Below are 25030 nucleotides of genomic sequence, written 5' to 3'. Positions count from 1 at the left end.
TTAAAATACACTATTAAATAGTTCAGGGGGTAAAAAATACGGTATTAAATAGTATAGGGAGGTAATAGGCCCTCATGAAAGTTTAGTATCGCAACAGCAAATTCGACCAAAGTTGAGGTATTTTTCAGACCCTTATCCCTTACTATTAGTATTCAACTTTCAAGCATTATCTTTTAGTTTGTTTCGTAAAATATGAAGTTGCTCGTGACAAGTTTTTGATGGTGGATCATAAAGTAAATCATCAAAATTGTTGGACGTCTTGCCCATACAAACTTTAACTTTGTAGAAGATTTGATAACATTTTTATCAATGGAAGAGTTTACAGGTCGTATTTTTTGGTGCACCTAACTTGTCAAAAATTTCAAAATGTAATGTTGAGGGTAATCTATTAGAATAAATAGTGAGCTTAGTTGTTCGGAGTAGATTTTTGTCATTATAAGAGATTACAGAGTATAGAGGTACTCAAAAGGATAATCTCATAGCTCTGAATAGCCTGTTTCATATTTCTTTGATAGTATTATTACTATTGAAGATATACTCTATAGTCTCATCTCATTCTTTAGGTCTCTGCTGCAACAACAAAGTGAGATTATATCAATTCCAAACCTCAAAGTCCATAAGAAGAATTTTGTTGACAAGCTTCCCAATATGATGAAAAAATTAATTTGAATAACTCGAGTATAATCTCAAAAAGAAAAATCAGTTAAACAAAATAAAAAAAAATTATGCGTATATTTATTTGATTTTAAAAAAAAACATTAAAATATAAATTAAAAAATATATTTTCTCATAATTTTTAAATACTTGTTCATGCTTTAATATATTAGAAGTTTTTATGAAGTATGAAATTGATATTAGAAAAAATAAAAAAGTAAGAGTTTATTTTTTTAATTAAAAAACAAGTAAACATATAATTTTAATATTAGTTCGAGCTTGGACTACTAACAAACAACAACATATTCAGTGAAATCTTACTAAGTGGATTAAAAAGGGTAGAGAGACTGTTATCGAAAGATCATCGACTCAAGTGCATCAAACTCAAGTAAAAGAAGAAGAAAATAATGAAAAAGACACAATAATTAATAAGAAGAGCATAGTGAAGTCTACATGAAAGACACAATAACAACAACCAAATAATGTGATAATCGAAACATAATAAATAACACATGGCAAGAACTAAAAAGTACGAGTAGTACTACGGCATGCACTAACAAATCTAAACCTTCGCAAAGTAAGACAACACTCTATCCTTATTAACTTTCTACCTTAATGCGTGATATTCATTCATTCTTATCTAAAGTCATATCCTCAATAATATGAAGTTGTAATGTTGTGTCATGTTCTGTCAAATCATATTTCCTCAATACTTCTTACTCCTACCTCTACCCTTTCGCGTACCCTACAACCAACCTTTCGCACCTTCTCATTGGAGCATTAACAAACTTCCTCTCTACACGCTCCAATTATTTCAATATCGCTTCCCTCATCTTGCTCGCCATAAAAGTCACTTCCACTTTCTTCAGATAACCTTATTACTAATTTTGTTGATCCTAATTCAATGAGCAAAACAAATTAAAATGGATAAGGTAATAATTGTGCCACATGTAACATACTTTTTTTCTAATTTAAGATTAAAAAAAGAATTATTTGTAATATTGCCTACCAAAAAGAATATACTCCTATTAAATTAAAGAGAAACTCTAACTGATTTTCTTTCTTTTTCCTACCACACAAAAGTCAAAAAACTAAAAACACCCTACAAAATGAGAGAAACAAAAAACACTTGAAGCATACTGTACAACTCATAAGACAGCTCAGTTTGTTACTTCAGAGTTTCCATATTTCTAAATTCTGATCATCATCAAATATATACACACAAATTTGTGGTCATATAGACAACCACATACACTTTTCAATCAAAATTTCTTCTTAATCCATAATTTATATGTAAAAATCCCAAATCCACTCTTCAATTTCACTATTTCATCTTCTTGATTTGAGAAAATAAAGGGAAAAAATGGAGGGAGTTTGTACTAGTTGCTTGTATTCATCAATAACCTCATTATCAATTGAGTACAAAAACAGAAGGAAACTGTTGAATACAGTTAAAAAAAATCGATCTTTATCGACTAAGATTTGTGCAGTAAGTAGTGTTTCTACTGTACAGACTCCGTCGGAGAAAACTGCTTTGCTAGTGAAGGACATTTCTAGGACTAGCGCTTTGGAGCAACTTGATATTGAACGTGGAGTTTGCATTCCATTCCGGAAGTATTCTCCAGAATCTGTATGAGAATTACTTACTTCCTAGTTTTTTTGGGTTTTTTTGTTTGTATATTGTTTGCTGGAAAATTGATTTGGGGGTATGTGAATAGCCTCCTGGTAGTTATTTTGCTAGTTTTCTTTGATAATTTTTGTGGGTTTGTGCAGAAAATCAAGTTTTTATTATGTGGAATTAGTTTTGCCTAAGAAGTCTGGAACATGTAAATTTGAGTTCTTTGGTAACTTTTGTTGGTTTATGGGGAAGTTAAGTGTGTAGTATGTGAGTTACTTCTCAATTATTTGCTATATTATTGGTTAAATTTTTGTGGATGTATTGGAAAGTTAAGTTCATTTTTATGTGGGTTTATTTGAAATTTGTGTTTTTGATGCAAACATTGGGTTTTTAGGTGAGAAACAAGGTGCTAGAGTCAAGAGGACAGATTTTTTCTTTGGTTGGTAGAGGAATAGAGATTGTTTGGAGTTTGGGGATTTACTGGACTACACTGGTGTATGATTATTTGGTGGGTCGTGACGAAGAAGTTGTTCCTTTCCGTGCTCGGCAGCTGAGGAAGTTGTTGTGTGATTTGGGACCTTCTTTCATCAAAGCAGGACAGGTTTGGTGTTTTTAAATTTCTGAAGTTCAAGAACAATTGGTTGTTATATTTTTTTTTGATAAGATAAGTGAATTTGTTGTTATATTTTTTGTGGATGAGTATTGCTCTAATTGGAAATTTTAGACTTTGGAATCTTAAACTGGAAAATGATTCTGTATTAGCGTGTATAGCCAAAGAAGATATATAATGCCAGTTAACCATGAAACAAACTGTTATCAGAAGAATATACATTGTGCAAACATAGAGTTGAAGACTGTAGAAATGCTATAAATTGCTGAAATTGTGTAGTAAAGAAGTATTTCACACTCCATTGGCTGGAAATTCCTATAGACAGTAAAAGTTACTTTAGGATGACTCAGCAACATGATTTTAAGTCTGATATCCTCTTTACTAGTGTTCGTCGTTTTTTGGGCACAAACAGAAGTCTTTTATTGGATCACTATTATGTGCACATCGACTGAAAATGGTGAAACCTTCAGTGGCTTATTACTATACCTCCAAACACATTTAGCACTTCTAAGGGTCATTGCAGAAATAAATATTGCTTGATGAATACACGATAATCCTAACTTTAGAGGAACAATGGAAAATTTCTATTTTACAGAGATATAGTCAATACCAGTGACAATTGGAAGAGCTAGACGCATTGGCAATAGGGTGCAACTAAATATTAAGAAATTAAACCTCTTTGGTAAAATTGAGTTCAAATTAATGCTTCCTGGTCATCTTATATTTCTTGTACAAACATAATATGTGATAATTTCCAAGAATGTGCACTTAGGCTTAGATGTAATTTCCTTTTGATTTCTCTGTTCTCAGCAGCAATAGTTATTTGTTTATTGTATTGTTTTCTCTGCAGGCAAAGGTATATTATTTAAATAGACTTACAACTCTTTTTGCTTAGCTCTGCTTTGTTGGTTTTTATAAAAGATGGTGGTGCAGCAAAACTATTAAAAGTCATTAAAATTGTCTTAAAAACAGAAAATCTGCAGAATAAAATTCAAAAACCTAAATTATCTCAACTAAACTAACCACTTAATATTCTAGTAAATATGTAGTAACAAAAACAATTTTCAACACTCCTCCTTTGCTTCTGTTGCTGCAATTTTAAAAAGTTGCTCCTCAATTTTGTTTCTGTTGTTCGTGCTTTAGGATTGTTTTGAGCATCTATGAATTTGCATATACTTTTGTAACCCGACTATTTCTTCTTCCTTTTTTCTTCTTTTGACAACAACATTATTTTATCCAAAAGCTCTTTTGAAAATGTTTTAATTTGGACAATTGTAGGATTTGCAAAAAGTTGTTGTAAGGATTTTTCTTCCTTCACAACATCCCATAAATCATACGATTCAAAGTAAGACTTGAACTTCACTAATCAAATTTATAATTTTCACAAATGAAGATTTGTGGGTTATTCAAAGAGATATTGATGCTTGTCATGATTAAAATAAGTATGGATAAATGTGTATGGGTCCAAACAGTTATTGGTTAAAAACAGTTTAAAATTTTGTTGTTGGTTGAAAACAGCAGGAAGCATGGGTTACAAATTGATATTGGGACCCAAAAGTTAAAAATTAGTAAGGGTTAAAGATAGGGCTCATACGTTAAAAATAAGCATGAGTTAAAATAAGTATGGAGGTTAAAAGTGGTTGAGAGTTCTTCAATGAACACAGATCCATTAAGATCAATGGAAAGGAAGAACTCATGATCCGATAGAAGTTCCGATACCACTATTGGTTTTTCAAAAGATGGTAGAGCAGCAAAAATACTAGAAGTGATTGAAATTGTCTCTCAATTATTATTACACACAGAGGGTCTAAATAGCCAACTTAAAAACAGAAAATCTGTAGAATAAAATTCAAAAACCTAAACTATCTCAACTAAACTACTTAATTTTAACAAAGTTTACTCCTGCAACTAAACAACTTAATATTCTAGTAAATCTGCATTAACAAAAGCAATTTTCAACACGTTTAGCTTACCTAATTTCTTGCTCATTTATACTTCTGTTCTGAAATCTTGTTTATTATATTATATATATTGTACTATGTCTCTGTTTTTCTCTCGATTTTTTGCAATAGCATACATGCATGTATTTCTTCCGATTAGTTATCTGTTATTTCTTTCTTACAGGTGCTTGCGAACAGGCCTGATATTATCAGAGAAGATTACATGAATGAACTTTGCATTCTTCAAGATGATGTTCCTGCCTTTCCTAATCAGGTAATTAGATGACAAGTGAGGTGCAGGTGATGCATGCTTTTGTTACATTGAACACTTTTCCTTTGATCAGAAATCATTGACAATGATGTAGGTTGCTTTTAACATCATAGAAGAGGAATTGGGCCAGCCTCTTGAAGCTGTTTTCAGCAAAATTTCTTCACAAACTATTGCAGCTGCAAGTTTGGGTCAAGTATACCGTGCTACTTTACGTGCTTCAGGGGAAGAAGTTGCCATAAAGGTTGACCATTTCCTGCTTGCTTGCACTCTTTCTTTTCTGTTGACCAATTTTACTGCCAAGTCTTGAAGCCTTTTACCATATCATCAATGTGTCACCACACATTTGACCTTCCTTTATAGTCATTTGGAGAACACCTGATGCAGAACTAGTAACAGTCATAAGACGATTGCCCACTACATAAATAGCTGAAAAATATCTGGATGGCCATTGAACATAGTCAAGTAGTAAAGCTTTTTAGATTTGTTAAGGTCCAATATTTCACACTCGACACAAATGTGCATAGAGAAATCATGTGTGTTATCTAATCATTCCTTTTTTATGCTAGTTTCATATACATATCTGCATCTCATTTGAAGCATCTGGCTGTTCTTAGAAGCTTCAAAGAATTGACTTAACAATATGATGCAGTGGTATTCATAATTGGGGTTTGCTCTTTCCTTTTAGGTGCTAAGGCCGCAAATAGAGCCTATCATCTACAGAGATCTTTTTCTCTTCCGCACTCTAGCTTCCTTCTTGAATGGCATCAGTCTACAGAAACTGGGGTGTAATGCTGAGCTTATAGTTGATGAATTTGGTGAGAAGCTATTGGAGGAGTTGGATTATACCTTGGTAGTGCTGCACATTCCTATTTTTGCAAATTGAATGGGGAAAGAAGTTTTGCTTATTTTGGAAGTCTTTCAATGTTTGTGTTCTGTAATCATCCCTCTTCTTTTTCCTTTCTAGGAAGCTCGTAATATCGAAGACTTCTTGGAAAATTTCAAAGATGACCCTACTGTTAAAATACCTCGGGTTTACAGACAGCTTTCTGGTTCACGTGTTTTGGTGATGGAGTGGATTGATGGAATTCGGTGCACTGACCCACAGGTGTGGATCTTTAGTTTTCCTCAAAGTGTGCTTTGGGATGTCCTCCTTGTATTAATACATCGTCATTCTTGTGACTTAGGCAATCAGAGATGAAGGAATTGATATAGATGGATTTTTAACTGTTGGAGTTAGTGCAGCCTTGCGGCAGCTCCTCGAATTTGGCCTATTTCATGGGGACCCTCACCCTGGGAATATCTTTGCTATGCGTGATGGACGCATTGCCTATGTGGACTTTGGCAATGTTGCTGTGCTCAGTCAGGTAATTTGATGGATCGTCTGTATATCTGGTATTTAGTTAAATGATGCCTGATGTGATTGACTTTATGTGTATGTGTGTTCAATGAGCATGCCAAATACAGGTCACAAGGAATCCCCGGCAATCTATTATGGTCTTAGACTAACATATGGTCATGTATTTATCCTCCATAGATTATCTAAATCGGAAGTTAGGAGGTCAAATTTGCTGTCATTGACCCGAAGTTATTGCATGCCCAAATAAAATGCATGTATTACTACATAAGTTTGAGGTATTTGTAAATTATGAAACTCTGAAGAAGGTGAGAATTGAGGGTTTGTAATTGCTGATTATTGGGTAAAGTTGATATGTAGAACATGTTGGTTAATATCAGCTTGGTTGTATAGGGTTGTCTAGATTCTGCAAAGTGGTTGCAGGCCCTTTCTTTTAACCGCTGTAAAGGGAAATGGAAAGAAGAACACCCCTTTTCTATTTTGAATGTACTATGAATATAGTCTTCCTTGTGGCTTTGCATAGTCATTTCTTCTTTGATGATATATGTGATGATGATAATAATATTACAATGTTATGCTAGAAATCTCAAAAAACAGAGTTTCCTATGAGAAACTTGAGTCAATGTGCTGAAAATCTTCAATGTCTTTCCTTTCGATGCAAACTGAATCTCAAAAAACAGAGTTTCCTATGAGAAACTTGAGTCAATGTGCTGAAAATCTTCAATGTCTTTCCTTTCGATGCAAACTGAATCTCAAAAAACAGAGTTTCCTATGAGAAACTTGAGTCAATGTGCTGAAAATCTTCAATGTCTTTCCTTTCGATGCAAACTGAATCTCAAAAAACAGAGTTTCCTATGAGAAACTTGAGTCAATGTGCTGAAAATCTTCAATGTCTTTCCTTTCGATGCAAACTGAATCTCAAAAAACAGAGTTTCCTATGAGAAACTTGAGTCAATGTGCTGAAAATCTTCAATGTCTTTCCTTCCGATGCAAACTGAATCATGAGAGATGTATTACAAGATATGATGCATACTGAAGTTAATTATATCAATCAGGAAGGTAGTGTTCAGGTGATATTTGTATTGTGACCTGTGAGCCTCACCAAGAGAATGATCATTAATGTGAAAGGGGAAGGTTCTTGGTGTTAGAGGCTTTGCTGACTTCTATCTACAAACTGGGATTAGTCCTGCTTTCTATTTGGGTTATTTTGTGCTTCAACTTTTTGAATTGGAAGAATCCATATGAGGAGGTGTAGAGAATAGAAGACTAGGGGTAGCCAGGAGGTACCTAGCGAGCTATTCTACTGAATTTCACCTAAATCCTCAGGTTCATTCTAGTTCCAATCTGTTTATTGTCGCTTTAAGTCTTTGTTCAGATGAAATTCAGAGGAGGGACTCAATGCCTTAACTATGGTAAAGAAAATCAGAAGAGAAGAAGATTTTTCCAGAATAATGACCGAAGATTAAATGTTCAGACGAGGGACTCTATCTGGACTCTGATTTCATGAAGAAAAAGAGAGGAAGATTTTCCAAAACAGTAGCCTGTAATTCAATGCTAGAGGAACTCAATACCTAAACTTGATAGCATGAAGAGAAGGAAGAGAAGAAGATTTTGAGTAGAACGACCTGAAATTTAATATTTAGAGAAGGGACTCATTACCCAAAGTCTAATATCATGAAAAAGAAGAAACGAAGAATACTTCTTCCGTTCAGAACCCAAACTTCAATTTTGCAAAGAGGTGTTTAGCTTGAAATGTCACCAAAATAGGGGCTAGAAAAGTAGTGCGCTAGTACGTCCATTGAAAAGAAACACAATTTTGCCAGAATGGTCATCGAAAGGGGCACGTATGCTGCCACAATGGTCACCAGAAAAAGGTGTCTAGCTGTCAGAACAATCACCGGGAACTAAGGAGGCATGGATAGTAAAACATAGAAAAGAAAGAAAACCTTCACCGGGTGGGTGACACAAGACCACCCTGCAGTAGGCAAAAGTAACTTAAATCTTTACCAAGATTATAGGGACTGTGGTACCATGTGAAAAGAGATACCTCTCTTGAAATTAGTTTGAGGAATAATGTACAAGAACAGCTTCTCATTTTGGAGTCTTATGTATGTATGACTATGTTGCTCGGACTCTCCAAAACTGTTGCCGCACCTGTGTCGGATTCACCAAAATGCACTACTTTTGGAGTATCCGATATGCATCATTCGACATTTTTGAAGAGTCCGAGCAACGTAGATGTACGATATGTTAAATAATTGTTCTCTTTTATCTTTTCTGTTTCAAAATAAAATAAAATTTTCTCTTAAACAAACAGGGTTAGTAGATACAAAATATTTTATGGTATCCTTGTGAATATAATGAAACACCCTCCAAAATTAGGGTATGCATACATCCTACCTTCCCCAGGTTGTTGTTGTACCCTCCAAGATTCTCCTAGTTAAGTTCACTGAATCAAGAGTTCTATGGGATATTATCAGTTCTCCTTACTTTCAACATCTATAATTGCCCAGAGCTACTTGTCTATTTTCCAGTTGGCCTGCAATTTTGATTCTATCTGTCTGTCTTCTCTTTTCAGCAAAATAAACAGATTCTGATTGATGCTGTTGTCCATGCGGTGAATGAGGACTATGCTGAGATGGCAAATGATTTTACCAGGCTGGGATTCCTAGCTAGTGGAACTGATGTTGCCCCAATTGTTCCAGCATTAGAAGCAATATGGCAAAACTCGCTTGAAAAAGGACTTGCCGACTTTAATTTCAGAAGTGTTACAGGTACCTTGAATGACTAGCTTTGTTAATGACTCACTTTGCTCCTGATCCTGTTAATTGCACCCTGCTCCCAACTTCTAGAAATTTTGTGCTTTTTCCTGTGTAGCCCCTTACTTGGTTATTATGCCCTTTGAAGTTGGCACTAGTAGATATGCGAAAAAAAGCAGCTAAGAACGATAGACATTGTGATGACTGATGCCCTAAACAACAAGCTCTCACCATTCAGATCCTTATGACACCTAAAATTTGCAGCACACTTTGTTGCACCAAGATAGAGATTAAGCTATGGTTGTTTTTCGTAACCTTTTCCTTCTTTCGATACTGTCCATTGTAGAAATTGATAATCTACTAATGTGAGCTTAGTATTTCTAAAGTAAGATATTTCATGCTTTGACTGGTGCATGCTTGCATCATTCTATCAATTCATTTTACTGGATTAGCATCCTTGACCAGGAAGAGAGTAGATACCACACAGCATCTTGGCCTGGGGTATGGGCTGTAATATTATAATTGTAGCTTCACTTGGAACACTGCAGTTTTTAGAGATGAGGCGGTCTTTTGACTGGATATTTGAGCTGCAACCTGCCCCATTGCCTAATTCATGTGATGCAAGGATATATATTATACTCTTCTGTTTTGCTGATCAAGCTGTTGACTGAGAAAACATTATGGAATTAGGTGTGTTTGGTAATTGGAAAATTCCACGAAGAAGTCATTTTGTAGTGGTTGTTTACTGGAAAATATTTTTAGGAAAAGGGGGAAGTTGACTTCAATTAAAGGTGGAAGTAATTTTCCTTAACAATAATCCAATTCTTAGTCCATGTCACTTGCTATAACCAACACTTACTCTATCATTATCGATCTTTAATACTCGATAAAACACTATCCAATTGACATTATTATGAATCTTTATTGAATATTGTTTTACAAAGTATTTGTTATTCACCAATCAAACATTGAAAAGTAAGTGAGGAAACCACTTAATTCCCTGAAAAAACATTTTCCAATATAACATACATTTTTACTTTATAGGTTTAAAGAAATTAGGTATCGTGAAAAATACAGCTCTGAAGGGATTCTATATTCAGCAGAAACCTTATAATACATATGAGTGATACTCTCACATTGTTAGACTGCTCTGACAGTGACCTTGCAGACTGTTATGGTTACTAATCTGTTTTTCTTCGTTAGAAATAAGCATTATTAGACTTATTATAGAGATTGAGTAATAAGGAAAAGTGAAAAATCTTGTTAGCTGGCTTGAGGGTTGTTCTGGTTGCAAAACCACATAATATCGGTTAAACTTATAATCATGACATACTTGTTTACATGCCTGATGTGTTTTATTCTGGGAGTGAATGAAGCTTCAGAAATATTGCCTATGCTCTGTTGATTTACTCATTTTGTCTCTTCCCTTATTCTTGATGTTCCACCTAATTTTCATCATTTGTCATGTCCTCAAAATACTAAAATTACTGAACCAAAACCTTTCTTTTAATCAATAAAACTACAGAATTTATATCTTCAGCCTGAAAGTTGCAGCTATACCTTCTATTCTGTCACTCTTCCAGCCACAGAGCTTCTCATGCATCATCTCCACACCTAGGAGCTTGATTGAGTTGAATACTATGGGCATTCAGATCCTTATATTGTTCTATTGACAAGTTACGTAGGGGTCATTGATGTAGAGATTAGTAATGCCAGGATTAGTAATGCTGATTATTTCTTTTTGAATATCTAGTTTGATATATTACAAATTAGAAATTTTCTTCCTATTATGAGGGTTAGCTTTCATCAATTTAGTAGTTTTAATCCGCGTATTACTAATATCCACATTTTTATTTCACATTTACCTCGTTTAAAATATTTACACAGATTCCCACATATCTTATGCATGTAATATTTATAAGGAAAGCAAAAAGGAGTAATTAAACATTGTATAATTTAATGCTGATTTCTATGTGGATATTTTTTGAGAATGGAAAAAATATCCACATAGAAATCAGCATTATGTTATACAATGTTTGATCCCAAACCCAAATTTTTATATATGGAGATTCAATCTCCTAAATCCCAAACCCAAACTCTTTTATGAAATATGCAAAGTGATTTGCTAACTATCCTATTTGTCCAACTACAAATTGACTACATTGAGGCATAAGTTGTTAACCTAATTTGAGTTCAGTAAGTCCTGATGAATAAAAAAATCTCTTTACCATTATTTGGTTCTTATAATTGGCATTTGTGACGATCAATTCCACTAATTAGGACTGCACCAGTAATTGTTTATGCTTTGCTGTTTGAAGACACCTGGATTTATCAATTTAGAACTATGATGCAAATGCTACCAGAGAAAGTTCAATTGTTTTCTAACATTGTAAATAATATTCTCGCTGCAGGCAAATTCAATCAACTAGTTTACAACTATCCTATTCGAATACCAGAAAGGTTTTCTCTTGTCATTCGTTCTCTATTGACTCAAGAAGGCATTTGTTTGACCCTGGAGCCTGGTTTCAAGTTTCTAGAGGTAAAACAGCTGGCTTTTCAGTTTGCAACTTCTGAGAAAAAATGTTTGTTTACTATTTTGTCCTCGTTAATAAGCCATCTGGTAATGTTGTTGGTCGGAAAACCAGAGAAACTTTTCCGCTAATCATTTGAATAAAATTTAACGCATTGATCCACATGCATTAAGTTTGATGACAAAAAGGAAACCTAGACCTGCTTGGAAAATATTTTGAAATTTGGTATTACTCCTGTACTAAAGTAGACTTCAGCTCATACTCATGGCCCCTTGAAAGTTCTAATGAAGCACATTCTGTATTCTACTCTGCTTTTAACGCAGTGTAGCAATTAAGGCTAAAGGCCAATGCAAATAAGCGATGAATCATAAGGCTATTTTGGTTTTAGGTACACACCTATTCTTGTCGTGACACGTCAAATAATATGAGGCATTGTGCTGAAAATATTTGATTCTAGTAATATTACTATTTATGCATGCTATTTTGCACACTTTTCTTATGTTTATGCTATTGATAATCATGAGCATCAAATCAGGTCGCCTATCCTTATGTGGCAAAACGTCTCCTAACAGATCCTAACCCAGCTTTACGGGAACGCCTTATACAGGTTGGTTAATGATCTCTTTGTTTTATCATGCTTTATGAAGAGCGTACTATTTTCTATTTAACCTCTTGTTCGACCTTCTTTAAACTTTTTATTGATGTTGTATTTGACATGCGAGATATTTTATATATTACTCTTCAACAAGTGTAAAATTAAGGCCTCAGATAGTTCTTTAAGTTATTTAAAGTAACTATATGATGAATGCAAAGAGTTGCTTGAGTAAATGACGTCATTCTGAGACATTTCTAAACAATGGTGTGTCCAGTTCTACGGCTTACCTGACCCGACGTGTTTGGGGACAATGGCTCGGCAGTTATGATATACTTAACTTTTGACTTCTTAACTTTTTCTGGAAATCAGTGTCGAATTTAACTCTAAAAAGGGTAACGATTAAAATTACTGTAGTTAGGTCAAGGATAGTTGCAACATGTATTATATATGGTAATTTGTTTAGTTTATGAGAATTGTAAATCCAGAGGCAACCGGTAGAAAGTATCGGTAGAAAAGGGACCAACCTTGATGGATCTAAAGTTTATCTTGGAGAAAATGGATCCAATCTGCTCAATATAATCCGTGCCTTTGCAGCTAGCACTCTTTCTGATGGATCAGTTCAGATTGAAGGTCAACTACAGACCTCCTGATAACTAACTCATGCCTTATCCAGCTCAAGAGACAATATTATTTCTATTGTGAGAAAGTGGTCAACCTCTTAAACCATACTGTGTCATCAGTTATCTGGTCAATAAGTCATTCGGATGACTTTTTTCTGACCGTAAATAGGAAAGTCATTGAAGTCACTTTTCTGGGATAGTTTTCAGCCTTTTGCTGTAGTATCATCAGTGATTGGATGGTGGTTGTTAACAATAGACAGCAGCTAGTTGTGGCTTTTTGCCTTGCTAGGCTTTGTTTCTTCTACCTTTCAATGATTTGCCGAGATCAAACTAGGGTCAGAAAATGAAAGAAATTAACAAGACTTGTCATGTGGCAGATTTGTAGTATTTGGGTATCTAGTCCAACTTCAGCCCAAACTTTTGAATTTTGTAATGGTTATTACAACTTGGTCCACCGAATTTTCCCACAATACAGTTTATCCAAAGTTAAGGTGATTCTGGTCCTTTGAGACCACTGCTAACAATCTATGATAGGATTTTTTTTTTTTTCAATAGTAGTTGGATTGACAGTTGAATCAAGAGGGAAACTTTTTGAAAGAGTGTCTGATTGAGTCTAGGCTGTTCTTCAACATCAATTAGCACATAGATATTCTAGAGATACATTGTGAAATCTTATTCATTCTGGATCTGGAGTTACCCTAATAATCAATATGACTTCATTCATCTAGGTTGGAAGTATCCATCCTCCATTAACTGCCCTTTCCCCTCCCAACACTTACAAAAAGAAAAGGAACAAATACTAAAAGAAAGAAGAAACCGAGGGATCCTTGATTAGCTTAAACAAATGGCACATCTCTGAAACAGTTTCCTGTGCAAGCTGTTGAGTTTATTTGGTTGCCTCGCGGTTATTGTTTTCTCTGCTTCACTTGTTAGGTTCTGTTCAAAGATGGTCTCTTCCAGTGGAAACGACTGGAAAACCTAATATCTCTTGCAAAGGAAAATGTCACGAAACTGAGCAAAAACCCTGCATTTCGAGGGAATAATAGGTACTTCTTGGCACTCCTTTTTTTACTGTTTGACGTAGTATACCTTTCGCATTATCCTGTTCCACTGTTATGTGTAACTTTTCACATTTTCTGGTTTGTTTTTTCAGAGGAGCAAGCAATCATTTGAAGAATGAACAGAAGTTAGACCTCACTGGCACAATCAAGGATGGAGCTCGACTTTTCATAATTGACGAAGGAATTCGCAGATGATAGGATTTTTTTTTTTTTTCAATAGTAGTTGGATTGACAGTTGAATCAAGAGGGAAACTTTTTGAAAGAGTGTCTGATTGAGTCTAGGCTGTTCTTCAACATCAATTAGCACATAGATATTCTAGAGATACATTGTGAAATCTTATTCATTCTGGATCTGGAGTTACCCTAATAATCAATATGACTTCATTCATCTAGGTTGGAAGTATCCATCCTCCATTAACTGCCCTTTCCCCTCCCAACACTTACAAAAAGAAAAGGAACAAATACTAAAAGAAAGAAGAAACCGAGGGATCCTTGATTAGCTTAAACAAATGGCACATCTCTGAAACAGTTTCCTGTGCAAGCTGTTGAGTTTATTTGGTTGCCTCGCGGTTATTGTTTTCTCTGCTTCACTTGTTAGGTTCTGTTCAAAGATGGTCTCTTCCAGTGGAAACGACTGGAAAACCTAATATCTCTTGCAAAGGAAAATGTCACGAAACTGAGCAAAAACCCTGCATTTCGAGGGAATAATAGGTACTTCTTGGCACTCCTTTTTTTACTGTTTGACGTAGTATACCTTTCGCATTATCCTGTTCCACTGTTATGTGTAACTTTTCACATTTTCTGGTTTGTTTTTTCAGAGGAGCAAGCAATCATTTGAAGAATGAACAGAAGTTAGACCTCACTGGCACAATCAAGGATGGAGCTCGACTTTTCATAATTGACGAAGGAATTCGCAGGAAGCTTCTTCTTGCTTTGACCGAAGACTCCAAGCTTCACATTCAAGAAGTATGTAATATCTGATAGATAGATAGTTGTCTTATGCCAAGAAGATGCATAATTCTAATGTGATTGTCTCTTGCAGGTAGTTGATGTATATAGACTGCTTGAAGACCAGGTAGATGTACCTTCAATGGCTATGGAACTAGCCCAAGGTACACTTCCATTGTTCATAGAGTCTTCCTTCCAGTTAAATAGGTAGATCATACATTTCATAATATATGATTGATCATGAGCTTTACATGTCTTAAATTTTTTCAGACTTACCATCCGTTGCTCGAGATATATTGCTTTCATGGAGTTCCTCTGTATTATCAGACAGATAGTCCCCTTCTGGTGCATTTCTCGACCAATGATATTTCAATCTGTTATCATGATGTAAAGTTGAGTTCTTCCTCGCCCCTTCCCCCTTCTTTCCCTTTATTTCTTCGGCTCTTGATCACATTTTTCCCATGGGATCGAGGTGGAATCTAGAATCTGCAAAGTCTTGGGTAAATATATTTGTATAGTATACGGTGAAGCAGTAAAGAGATGAAAGTAGTGTAAAATGAGAAATTCATGTCAATAGCACACATTTCCACAGGTATGATGCAACAAACCTATCGAAAAGATAGCATCATGTATAGCAGTGATTCTTATACAGTTCTTGTTTGCTGAAAACATATTACCTTAACTTAAACATACAATTGGTTTCTACTTGTGGACATTCAGAAATCGAACCCTTATTGTTCTTGATTTTATTGTCTGAAATGCCCATTGCAATGTCAATCATTGAGCAGGATCTTGTTACCCTGGCACCTGTTATATCCGACGCATAGGTGTTGAGTCCAAATCCCCTTGTCACTTCTGTTCTGCAGATAATAAGCCTTTTGGCATGTATAAACTTGGTGCCTGCACATCTTTTTCACTGAATATAAGAGGAGTGATATGTTGTAAGTACTCTTTTTGTAAGATAAATGTTACTCCATCTTGGACGGTAATATATTTTCTATATAATATAGTATCCTTTAATGCTCAAGTTTAATTAATTTTGAAACTCAGATGAAATCTTGAAAAATAAATAACTTAACATCACTTTGGGAAATCTATGCTCGTAATTTATTTTAGTATTGTCAAATGGGAATTTGAAAATTAAGTTGCATCACATAACATTTAAATCTAAGATTGAAAAAGAGAGTAAAAACAACACATTAGTTTGTTGAGAAATACACTTGTGTGAGAAACTCTGAATTCAAAGTATTGAGTATCTTATTATATACCTTATTATTTACCAAGTACTTAGATAGTATTAAATTATTAATTTGTATCTCTATTCAAATGCAAGTCCATATGTGTAATTGTTGACAACCTATTAAGACAAGACACAAATGCATATGGTAACATGAAGTAATCTGAAGTCTTACTAAGGTTCTTTTATAGTTCTCCTTTTTTTTTTTTCTTCTTTTTTTATTAATTTGGGGGTAGGGGAAGGGTAAATGGAGAGAGGATTACAAGGTGGGGAATCGAATCCTTACCAACAAGGTGAAAGTTCAGATGGCCGAGTTACTGAGATTCTCCTCTTTTATAGTTCTCAATTTGACTGTCAGTAAAGTTTTAGTTTCCAGGTTTTTATCTATTTCTTTCTAATGCATTTTAGATATCATTAGAAAAATATTGTATTTTCAAGTTTTCTTAACAATCTATGACACATTTGCACCTGGTAACATTAAAACACTATAGTTACGATAAAACTCTTCCTACATCCAAAATACTACTTAAATTACCACACTATTAATGAAGTGTCAAGTTCTGTTCTCCTGGGTCATGTGTGCGAATCTGAGCTTAGACATTTCCCCAGTTGTGGGGTTACACTGGGAATGTTGTTGTTGTTGTTGTAAGGACCTCTTTGATGTCCTACTTGCTTACTCGCGTGGGATTGTAAATTGGTTCTTGGTCTAGGCATCCTGAGCTGTTTTTCCAGGTCTATAACACCTCAGTTTTGGTGCATATTTCCAGCATGGTTCTTGAGCTTTCTTGTTGAAAGGTGTCATCCGTTGGACTCAATTAACTTTGCTGGACGTCCTCAGCGTTCACATGGTCATAGGTGAATTCTGTGCCTTTCATCTGTTTTCTCCTTTTTTTTCGGAGTTGTATACCTGTGTTTGCATCTTTATTGGCTTCTTTCTGGTGTTAAGAGAGTCAAGTTGGTACTACTAATTGCTGGCTAATATTCCTTAGTTCTGTTTTAAGATGTTCACTGGTTTATTCTTCCTTTGTTTCGTTTGTATTATGTTGTTCGAGTACACAGTGAGATGAGTCTGGTTCGATACTTTTGTTCGTTGATCTGGTTTGTTTCAAGTGCATCTCTGTTTAGTTAATATTACAAGCAAAAGAATACTACTGCATCCAACTACACTGCACCAGAGAGTTCAATTTATGATATGAAAACACATAAGAGGTTGTAACATGATTACCATAAAAAAGAGTGACCTGTTCATACATAAGCAAATACTAACTAATTACTTTCGGGAAGAACAAACTTTCTGTGTAAACGAATCCTTTCTGAACTTCATCAGATTGAGGCCATAATCCATATGTTCCTTTGGATGTCTTAAAGACACAAGAATAAGGTTTCAATAATTCGCAGTAGAGGAGCACCTCACCATCTGAAAACCTATATTTTGGTACGATTTAGTAAAGACCGATATCTTGTACACTAAACAATTCAGTCCAAGATTCTTTGACATAGTCTTTCATCACCCAAATCTTAAAAATGTACTCTGTATGAGACTTATAACAAGAATAAGCACAAAGCATATCTCTCAATACTGAAATACCATGTCCCAAAAACTAGTAGGAAACGGTATTTCTCTATACACCTCATCTGAAATACTAAATGAAATCATTAAACATCTTCTTGACTAACCAACCCAATGAAATGCCCCATGAACAAATACCAGAGAGTCTGTAGACATTAACATTGGGTGAATTCCAGTGGGATGTTTATTCGTTAATTTCCAGGAACCACTTTTCAAAGCTAGAATTTCATTGTACGACTCTTTATCAATCTTAAGGATCTTATAATCATTGTTAGTTGAGTCATATCCCAATCCCAAAGTACTAATGCTTTCCTCCAGTGAAAGTTTTGGATGGGGAAGTACTATTGATTCTCTTGTGGAGGGGTTCCATAGTAGAAGTATGGGTGTTTATAATCACGATAATTACGAACCTCAATAAGAGCCAAGCTATCGTAACAACAAAGTAATATGTGATCCATTGGTTTACTGCTAAAAGGCCAATCAAGTTCTTGTACTTCCTCATCCCGTTAGTTTAACGATAAATAAGAACAATACAAGGTCTTGCACTCAAGAGGATACCCTTGGCTAACAAGAATTTTTTGGGAATTTTGGTTATTCTTGGCATGATTGAGATGTTTCACGGTAAAGTAAGGATCGGAGATCAATGTCATCCAAACACATTTGAATCGAAGAAGTGACCGCACTGGTAACTTACTAAGGATGTCCATAGTTATTTCTTCTTGCAAGTGAGCCCCACCAACACCCATCTTCTTTGTTTTTGTTGAATGCATCACAACTCTATTTCCTGTGCGCAATTCAAAATAAGTTAATGGTCCAATACATATTTGAACTATCAATTTTTTTTTGCTAACTATTAGATGCACCTGATAATTCAGGTAGGCCGATAGTTATAGTGTGGAACTCGTGAAAAAGTGCAATCATGTGTGTATGTGACTATTATTTCATTCAAAATTGAAGAATCAATGGTTCTTCGCTTACCGCCAAAATTAAAAAATAGCTGACAGTTTGTATAATATAATATCATGCAAAGAAAGAAATGCCTTCAGAAAAAGTTGTTTTTCTGTCCTCGGGGCATATAATTACAATTATAGGGTTGTTAATAGTGAATTTATGATTTTAATTTCACTTAAAACAAATATTGAACATTATAAATTATAAAAAAAAAATTAGAACTGAGAAAAAATATTTACTTTTTATCAAGAATATTTTAGAACTTTGAATTAAACAATTCAAATCTTCATATTAATTTTTAAAGTTTTTAAATCAACATCCAATGTGATGTATTACAAACAAATGTTTAACCTCTTATTAACTAGAACTAGTCCTTACTCTTATAAACAATAATATTATTATGTGAATTTATACACTTAATGTCTTTTAAGAATATGTACTAAAAACAAATAGTATACAAGAACTAAAAAAATAAATTCAAAATTAATAATTTTTTGTGTATTTATATATTTAAGATCTCTTATTATAATTGGTTTTAGGCCACTAATTTTATTGAGACGCCCTTGAGTGTTAATGTTTCTTTAAAACGGACTCCACCAATCGAATTGAATTGATATTAGATTTCACTTAACAAAATTATTAGTGTTCGTATAAATTATAACCATATCGAATAATAGAGATATATTTTTAATTTTATAAATATAAATTCAAAAAAAGTCGAATTGTATCACGTAAGATTTTGTGTATAGTATATGTATATATCAAGATTATAAATAACATAACATTAAATATGTCTTTTTGGGTTAGGGCGTTGATAAAACAACCATAAGTCAAAAATTCTAAAGTTCTAAATTTGATTATACAAAATAGAGTAACTGACAAACTAGTATGGTTTGACAAAATCGAGCTATCTAATTAATATTCGCTTTAATATCACTTTCTTAAGTTCTTTAAATAAATAAAAATTGGTTGTTCTAGGATCAAAACCACAATGCTGAACTAATATATGTAATTGAACAAAAACATTTGATATTATGCAATTAAAGTTGTTAACTGTTAATGTTATACAATTATTTTGTTTAACAATATAGAAATATTACTCAATTAGAGGTGGAACATTGTCCTTATTATTATTATTATTATTATTATTTTCATTGTCGCAATTTACACAACACTATTATTTATTTAAAAAGTGTAACTGTTTCTTTTTATTATGACTTCATGATTTATTTTGTTCAATTAAATCTTATATATATATAAAGAGAATTCTTATCTCGGTAATGTGATGCTCTCTAAGGCCTAAAAAATGCAGAATATGGATTTTTCACTAGCAAACTATAGGTACTCTATTTCTTGATATATTCTACTCGATGTGTACTAATGATTAGAAAATAGCGATAGTTAACTTTAGTTTCTTGAATGTAGAAAGAAGTACAAATTGAAAAGATACAAGTAAGAAAAGAGATTTCAATCACCTTAATGTTGAGCTCGTGCTAAGCACGGGCTTGACTCATCTAGTAGATAATACAGGATTCATATTGTTGTACTAACAATACAATACAATACAATATAATACAATACGTTACAAAACAACATGTAAGAACCATACAAACAGAAATCAACTGTAACATTTACATACGTATTTGGCACATAAAGTGAACAAACAGATGCATCCATTGCTATTTGCCAGAACATCAGCACTAACTTGCTAATAAACTTGTCCAACTCTCCAGCAACCTCTGCAGAGACAGATTAAGTTTTGAATATTTAGGAAAAAATAAAAACAGTTGACATATAGTTATCCAACAACCTCTGTAGTGTTGTTCCTGATTCAAAACTAAAGGTTTTAATGCATACCTGGTATATTGCTAGTTCATTCTTAAACCATGTCTTTGGCGTCTCTTCTTTTGCCTTGTTCGCTTCTTAGCAGCAATTTGTTGAGCAATATCTTCAGCAAAGTTCACAAACCATTTTGGTTTTTCCAGTAGGAACATGAGACCTCCCATCAACAATCCAAATATCATACCACAACCATAACCTATTACCACAGCTTGCCATGTGAACCCACTCGCAAAAAATGAATCATCATCATCATCGTGTTTAAGTGGTGAGTCATTACTGTTTCCACATTCCTTTGATAGTGGAAATCCACATAAATCAGGATTTCCACAATACGAATCATTTGGAAATGTATTGAACTGTTTCCCAAGAGGAATGCGTCCAGCCAGATGATTGTAGGAAAGGTTTAAGACCTCAAGAAATGTCAAACTTGACAATGGATCAGGAATATCTCCAATGAGTTTGTTCCATGAGAGATCTAATGCTTCGAGCTGTTGCAACTTTGCAAATTCTGCAGGAATATGACCACGGAAGCTGTTGTGAGACAGGTTGAGTAACACAAGTGAGCTCAGATTTCCAATGGAATTTGGAATATATCCTTCAACCCTGTTGCTTGATATATCAACACTCGTCATAATTGACGTGATTCTCATATCAAACTCATTACCTTTTATCACCAAACTAAAGTGGTAAAGGTAATCTCTTCGACATCGATTTATGCTTGTACAAGGCCTGGTCGACCCTTTGTAGGAGCGAGTAATTCCTGTTTTTTCTTCATCCACATCCATCATACCTCTAAAACTTTTGAAAAAATTAGATGGCAAAGTTCCAGTGAACCCATTGAAGGAAAGATCAAAGATTCGTAACTCAGGAAATGGAAACTCGGACTCCAAATCACCAATTGGACCGTGAAAGAGATTCGATTTCAGAATCAGAACTTGTAGGTTTGGTAGTTTCTGCAGCCATATCGGAAACGTGTCATTTATCTTGTTGTTCCCCAAATCAAGAGCTTCCAAGCTTGTACAGTTAACCAAGGATCGCGGGACTTGTCCCCCCAATTGATTGCCATATAAACCAAGATATTGTAACCCTGTAGATAAGAATCTTGGTATCTCTCCATGCAAATTGTTCATTCGCAAGTCTAAAGCAGAAATGGAGATACTGGAGTTACCCAAACATCCCGGGATTGAACCACTGAAATTGTTCCGAGCTAAAATGAGGAATTCAAGACTATACATGTCACAAAAGGATAGATGCAAAGGCCCTTGAAGAAAATTGTTCTCCAAATTAAGGTATTGTAAGTACTCTGAGTGCCATTCTTGTTTTTCAAAGCCTGTGAGGAAGTTATGAGAGAGATCCAGCTTACCCATGCTCATAGATAACATCGCATTGGGGATTTCACCTTGCAGCTTGTTGTATGAAAGATCAATGCTACGGTATAGTACGTATCCTAGATAACTCCTCTTGAGCACATTTGGCAATTTCCCGGTTAATTGATTGCGTTGAACATGTAAAGAAACCAATCTTGGAAGAAGGAATAACGAAGGGGGTGTTGTGCCAGTGAAATAATTGAAGGACAAATCAAGTGCTTGTAGTTGTTGAAATCCGCTTATATTAGAGGGAAGTGAACCAGTTAGTAAATTGTTTTGCAACTCTAAATTCACAAGGCTAGTCAAGGTTGCAATTGAACAGGGAAATGAACCAGTGAAATTGTTAGTGTCAAAAACTAAAGCAGATAGCTCTGAAAAGTTGGCAAAGATGTCTGGAATCGAGCCTTCAAAATAATTGGAAGAGAGAGATAAGTAGTTAAGTTTGTTCAACTTTCCGATAGTTGAGGGAACATTTCCAGTGAAGCTGTTATCTGGAATTGTCAACTGTGTGATTGCAGTGAGATTGTCAATGTATTCTAGAATTGAGCCTCGAAAATAGTTTGAAGAGAGATCTAAACGAACGAGTTTGTTTAACTTTGAGACAGTTGAGGGAACATTACCAGTGAAGTCGTTTTCTGAAAGTATCAACTCTCTGATTGCAGTGAGATTGCCAATGGATTCTGGAATCGAGCCGGATAAATGACAATTCTGGAGGTTCAAATACCAAAGAGAATGGAGATTACCAATTGAATCGGGTACCTTCCCAGAAATACCAGTGGAAAAAAAGTCCAACTCTAAGACACTTCTTCCATTGGAACTCCGATTAAAATTTGGCAAAGTGCCTGTTAGTAAAGGATTCTGTCCCAATCTCAGCACTTGCAAGTTTGGTAAATGAAATATCTGAAACTCACTTATGTTCCCAAACATGCCGGTTCCTTCAAGACTTAAGTACCTAAGGGAAGAAGAAAGATTCTTAGGTAACTCAAATGGTGCATCCGTGTTGTCAAGCAACAGTACCTCCAAATTGGTCAAGTCTTGAAGCAAACTTCTGAAGGTTTTTCGATCAACTTTGAGTTCAGTGTAATACGAGGAGAGGTCAAGTGAAACCAATTTAGACAAGTTGGATAATACTTGTGGTATCTGCTTCTCCCCTATCATATGTACTGAATGCGAAAGATTGAGATATGTCAAACTTTCGAGTTCACTAATGCTATCCCCAAGTGGAAAGTTACTCAACTTGTTGAAAGCAAGGTTGAGTCTTTGCAGATGACTAAGTTTTGTGAGGCTGCTGTTAGTATTAATGGTTCCGTTAAGAAAGCTGCAAGAAAGATCGAGTCCTATAACGTGACCAGTAAATCCATGACAAGTAACACCATCCCATTGACAACAATCTCCTGTAACATTCCAAGACAAAGTCTTAGCTCGGGCCTCATAGTCACAGTCATAACCACTAAGATCAACTGTGAGGCCTTGCTGAAATTGAAGCAAATAAAAAGCTTCATCGCGGGCACAGAGATGTTGCCCAGCATATGTAAGCTGAGATTGATGGACAAAAAGTATAAAATGTGAATAGAAGCAGAAAGCTATTAGCAATTTTTGGTACTCCATTGAATATATCTAACTAGCTAGGAACTTGTACCCCATATATTTATATACATACAGTGTGATCAATAATGCGTTATTATCAATCAACACAAAAGCTAATACTTTATTAAGTCACACAACTTTGCTACCAGTCTACCACTAATACTATTTTAATATTTTTTCAAATGTGTACTTATCTTTCTAAAAAGAAAATTCCCAACTCGTTTAACAACCATAGAAAAAGTTTCTTCCAATGAAATTACACAGTAGTAGCAAAGAATAGGTGCAACTAGGAGTATCAAACGGACCTTCGGGGGTGGTCCAGTGGTTTGGGCTTGGAACTTCCATGTCGGAGGTCTGAAGTTCGAAACCCCTTGCCAGTGAAAGCAAGGGGTTTGCCTTCTGGGTCGAGCTCATTGCACCGGGCTTGCCTAGGGTTATCTCTCCTATGTGGTTTGCGAGCTATTGCATAGGAGCAGGGGTTTACCCTGTGCGCACCCAAAGGATAGCGGCTGCAGGTTTCCCTTGTCATAAAAAAAAAACTAGGAGTATCAAACGGACAGATTGGGCTGAACTTGGGCTAAAGCAGATTATTGAAATGAGCTAAAAACTAAGTCATAACCTAACCTATACGATTCTTACTAAATTTAAAATTGAAATATACATGTGGTACGTTACAAAATGAGTTATTGTTCTGCCTCATGCAACTGAGAAACATAACACAAGCAAAATGCTACTCTCTTTGTTTGTCCGGTTTTAACTTTGTACGGAATTTTAAAAAATAAAGAAGACTTTTAAATTTTATGGTCTTAAACTCAAGATAAGTAGAATATATCAAAATGTCTTTTAATTTTGTGATTTTAAATATGTCACGTGGAAAGTTGAAACTAGAGAGTTGATAAAAGAGGAAACATATATTCTTTTTTAAACGAACTTAAAAAAATAAGACAAACAAATTGAAACAGACCGCCGATAATAGGTCATATGACTTTGATGGCAAACCATTTCTGTTAGATTATTACAATATAATACAATTACAAGTTCATAGCCAGTCAAGACATTAATAAGTAATGGTATTTTGCTGGGCAATAGTTTTGGTTCAATTCTTGTATATTCTATTCTATATACTATATTATAAAAGAGAGTTTAGGGCCAACTATAATATATAATATTTAAGATTGGGACTTTGTCCCAATCTTGAATATTATATATTATATACTTGGACTTTTCCATTTGACATATATATATATATATATATATATATTCTACTATATATTTATTATAAAAGAGAGTTTAGACAACAAAAATAACATATATTGGGTCCATTTTAATTTATTTCTCTTTTTTTTTTGTTTTTATTATATTTAAAAATTGCGTAAATTCTACTATATTATAAAAGAGAGTTTAGGGCCAACTATAATATATAATATTCAAGATTGGGACAAAGTCCCAATCTTGAATATTATATATTATATACTTGGACTTTTCCATTTGACATATATATATATATATATATAT

At 34.4% G+C, this 25030-nt stretch overlaps 2 protein-coding genes across 2 annotated transcripts; one reads left to right on the top strand and one right to left on the bottom strand.

The window, feature by feature from the left end:
* The first annotated feature begins 1752 nt into the window (after window positions 1-1752).
* On the top strand, window positions 1753-15705 carry LOC102592598 (uncharacterized aarF domain-containing protein kinase At4g31390, chloroplastic). The gene is made up of 15 exons (XM_015312245.1): window positions 1753-2284; window positions 2667-2873; window positions 5007-5096; window positions 5188-5334; window positions 5779-5943; window positions 6058-6198; window positions 6278-6457; window positions 9026-9221; window positions 11618-11745; window positions 12273-12344; window positions 13886-13998; window positions 14106-14204; window positions 14931-14979; window positions 15056-15125; window positions 15232-15705. Exons 1-15 carry the CDS (start codon window positions 2018-2020, stop codon window positions 15294-15296), a joined length of 1989 nt encoding a protein of 662 aa, XP_015167731.1. The 5' UTR covers window positions 1753-2017; the 3' UTR covers window positions 15297-15705.
* Window positions 15706-20166: 4461 nt separating this feature from the next.
* LOC102592256 (receptor-like protein 12) lies at window positions 20167-23559 on the bottom strand. Its single transcript, XM_006355172.2, has 2 exons — window positions 20577-23559; window positions 20167-20458 (listed from the first exon to the last, which is right to left on the bottom strand). The coding sequence occupies exon 1, from the start codon at window positions 23534-23536 to the stop codon at window positions 20588-20590; it is 2949 nt and encodes a 982-aa protein (XP_006355234.1). The 5' UTR covers window positions 23537-23559; the 3' UTR covers window positions 20167-20458; window positions 20577-20587.
* Window positions 23560-25030: the final 1471 nt, after the last annotated feature.

Source organism: Solanum tuberosum, unplaced genomic scaffold (genome assembly GCF_000226075.1).
Source record: "Solanum tuberosum cultivar DM 1-3 516 R44 unplaced genomic scaffold, SolTub_3.0 scf00191, whole genome shotgun sequence".
Taxonomy (NCBI): Eukaryota; Viridiplantae; Streptophyta; class Magnoliopsida; order Solanales; family Solanaceae; genus Solanum; species Solanum tuberosum.
The sequence above is the reverse complement of the archived record's forward strand: the minus strand, read 5'-3'. Positions and strand labels throughout refer to the sequence as shown.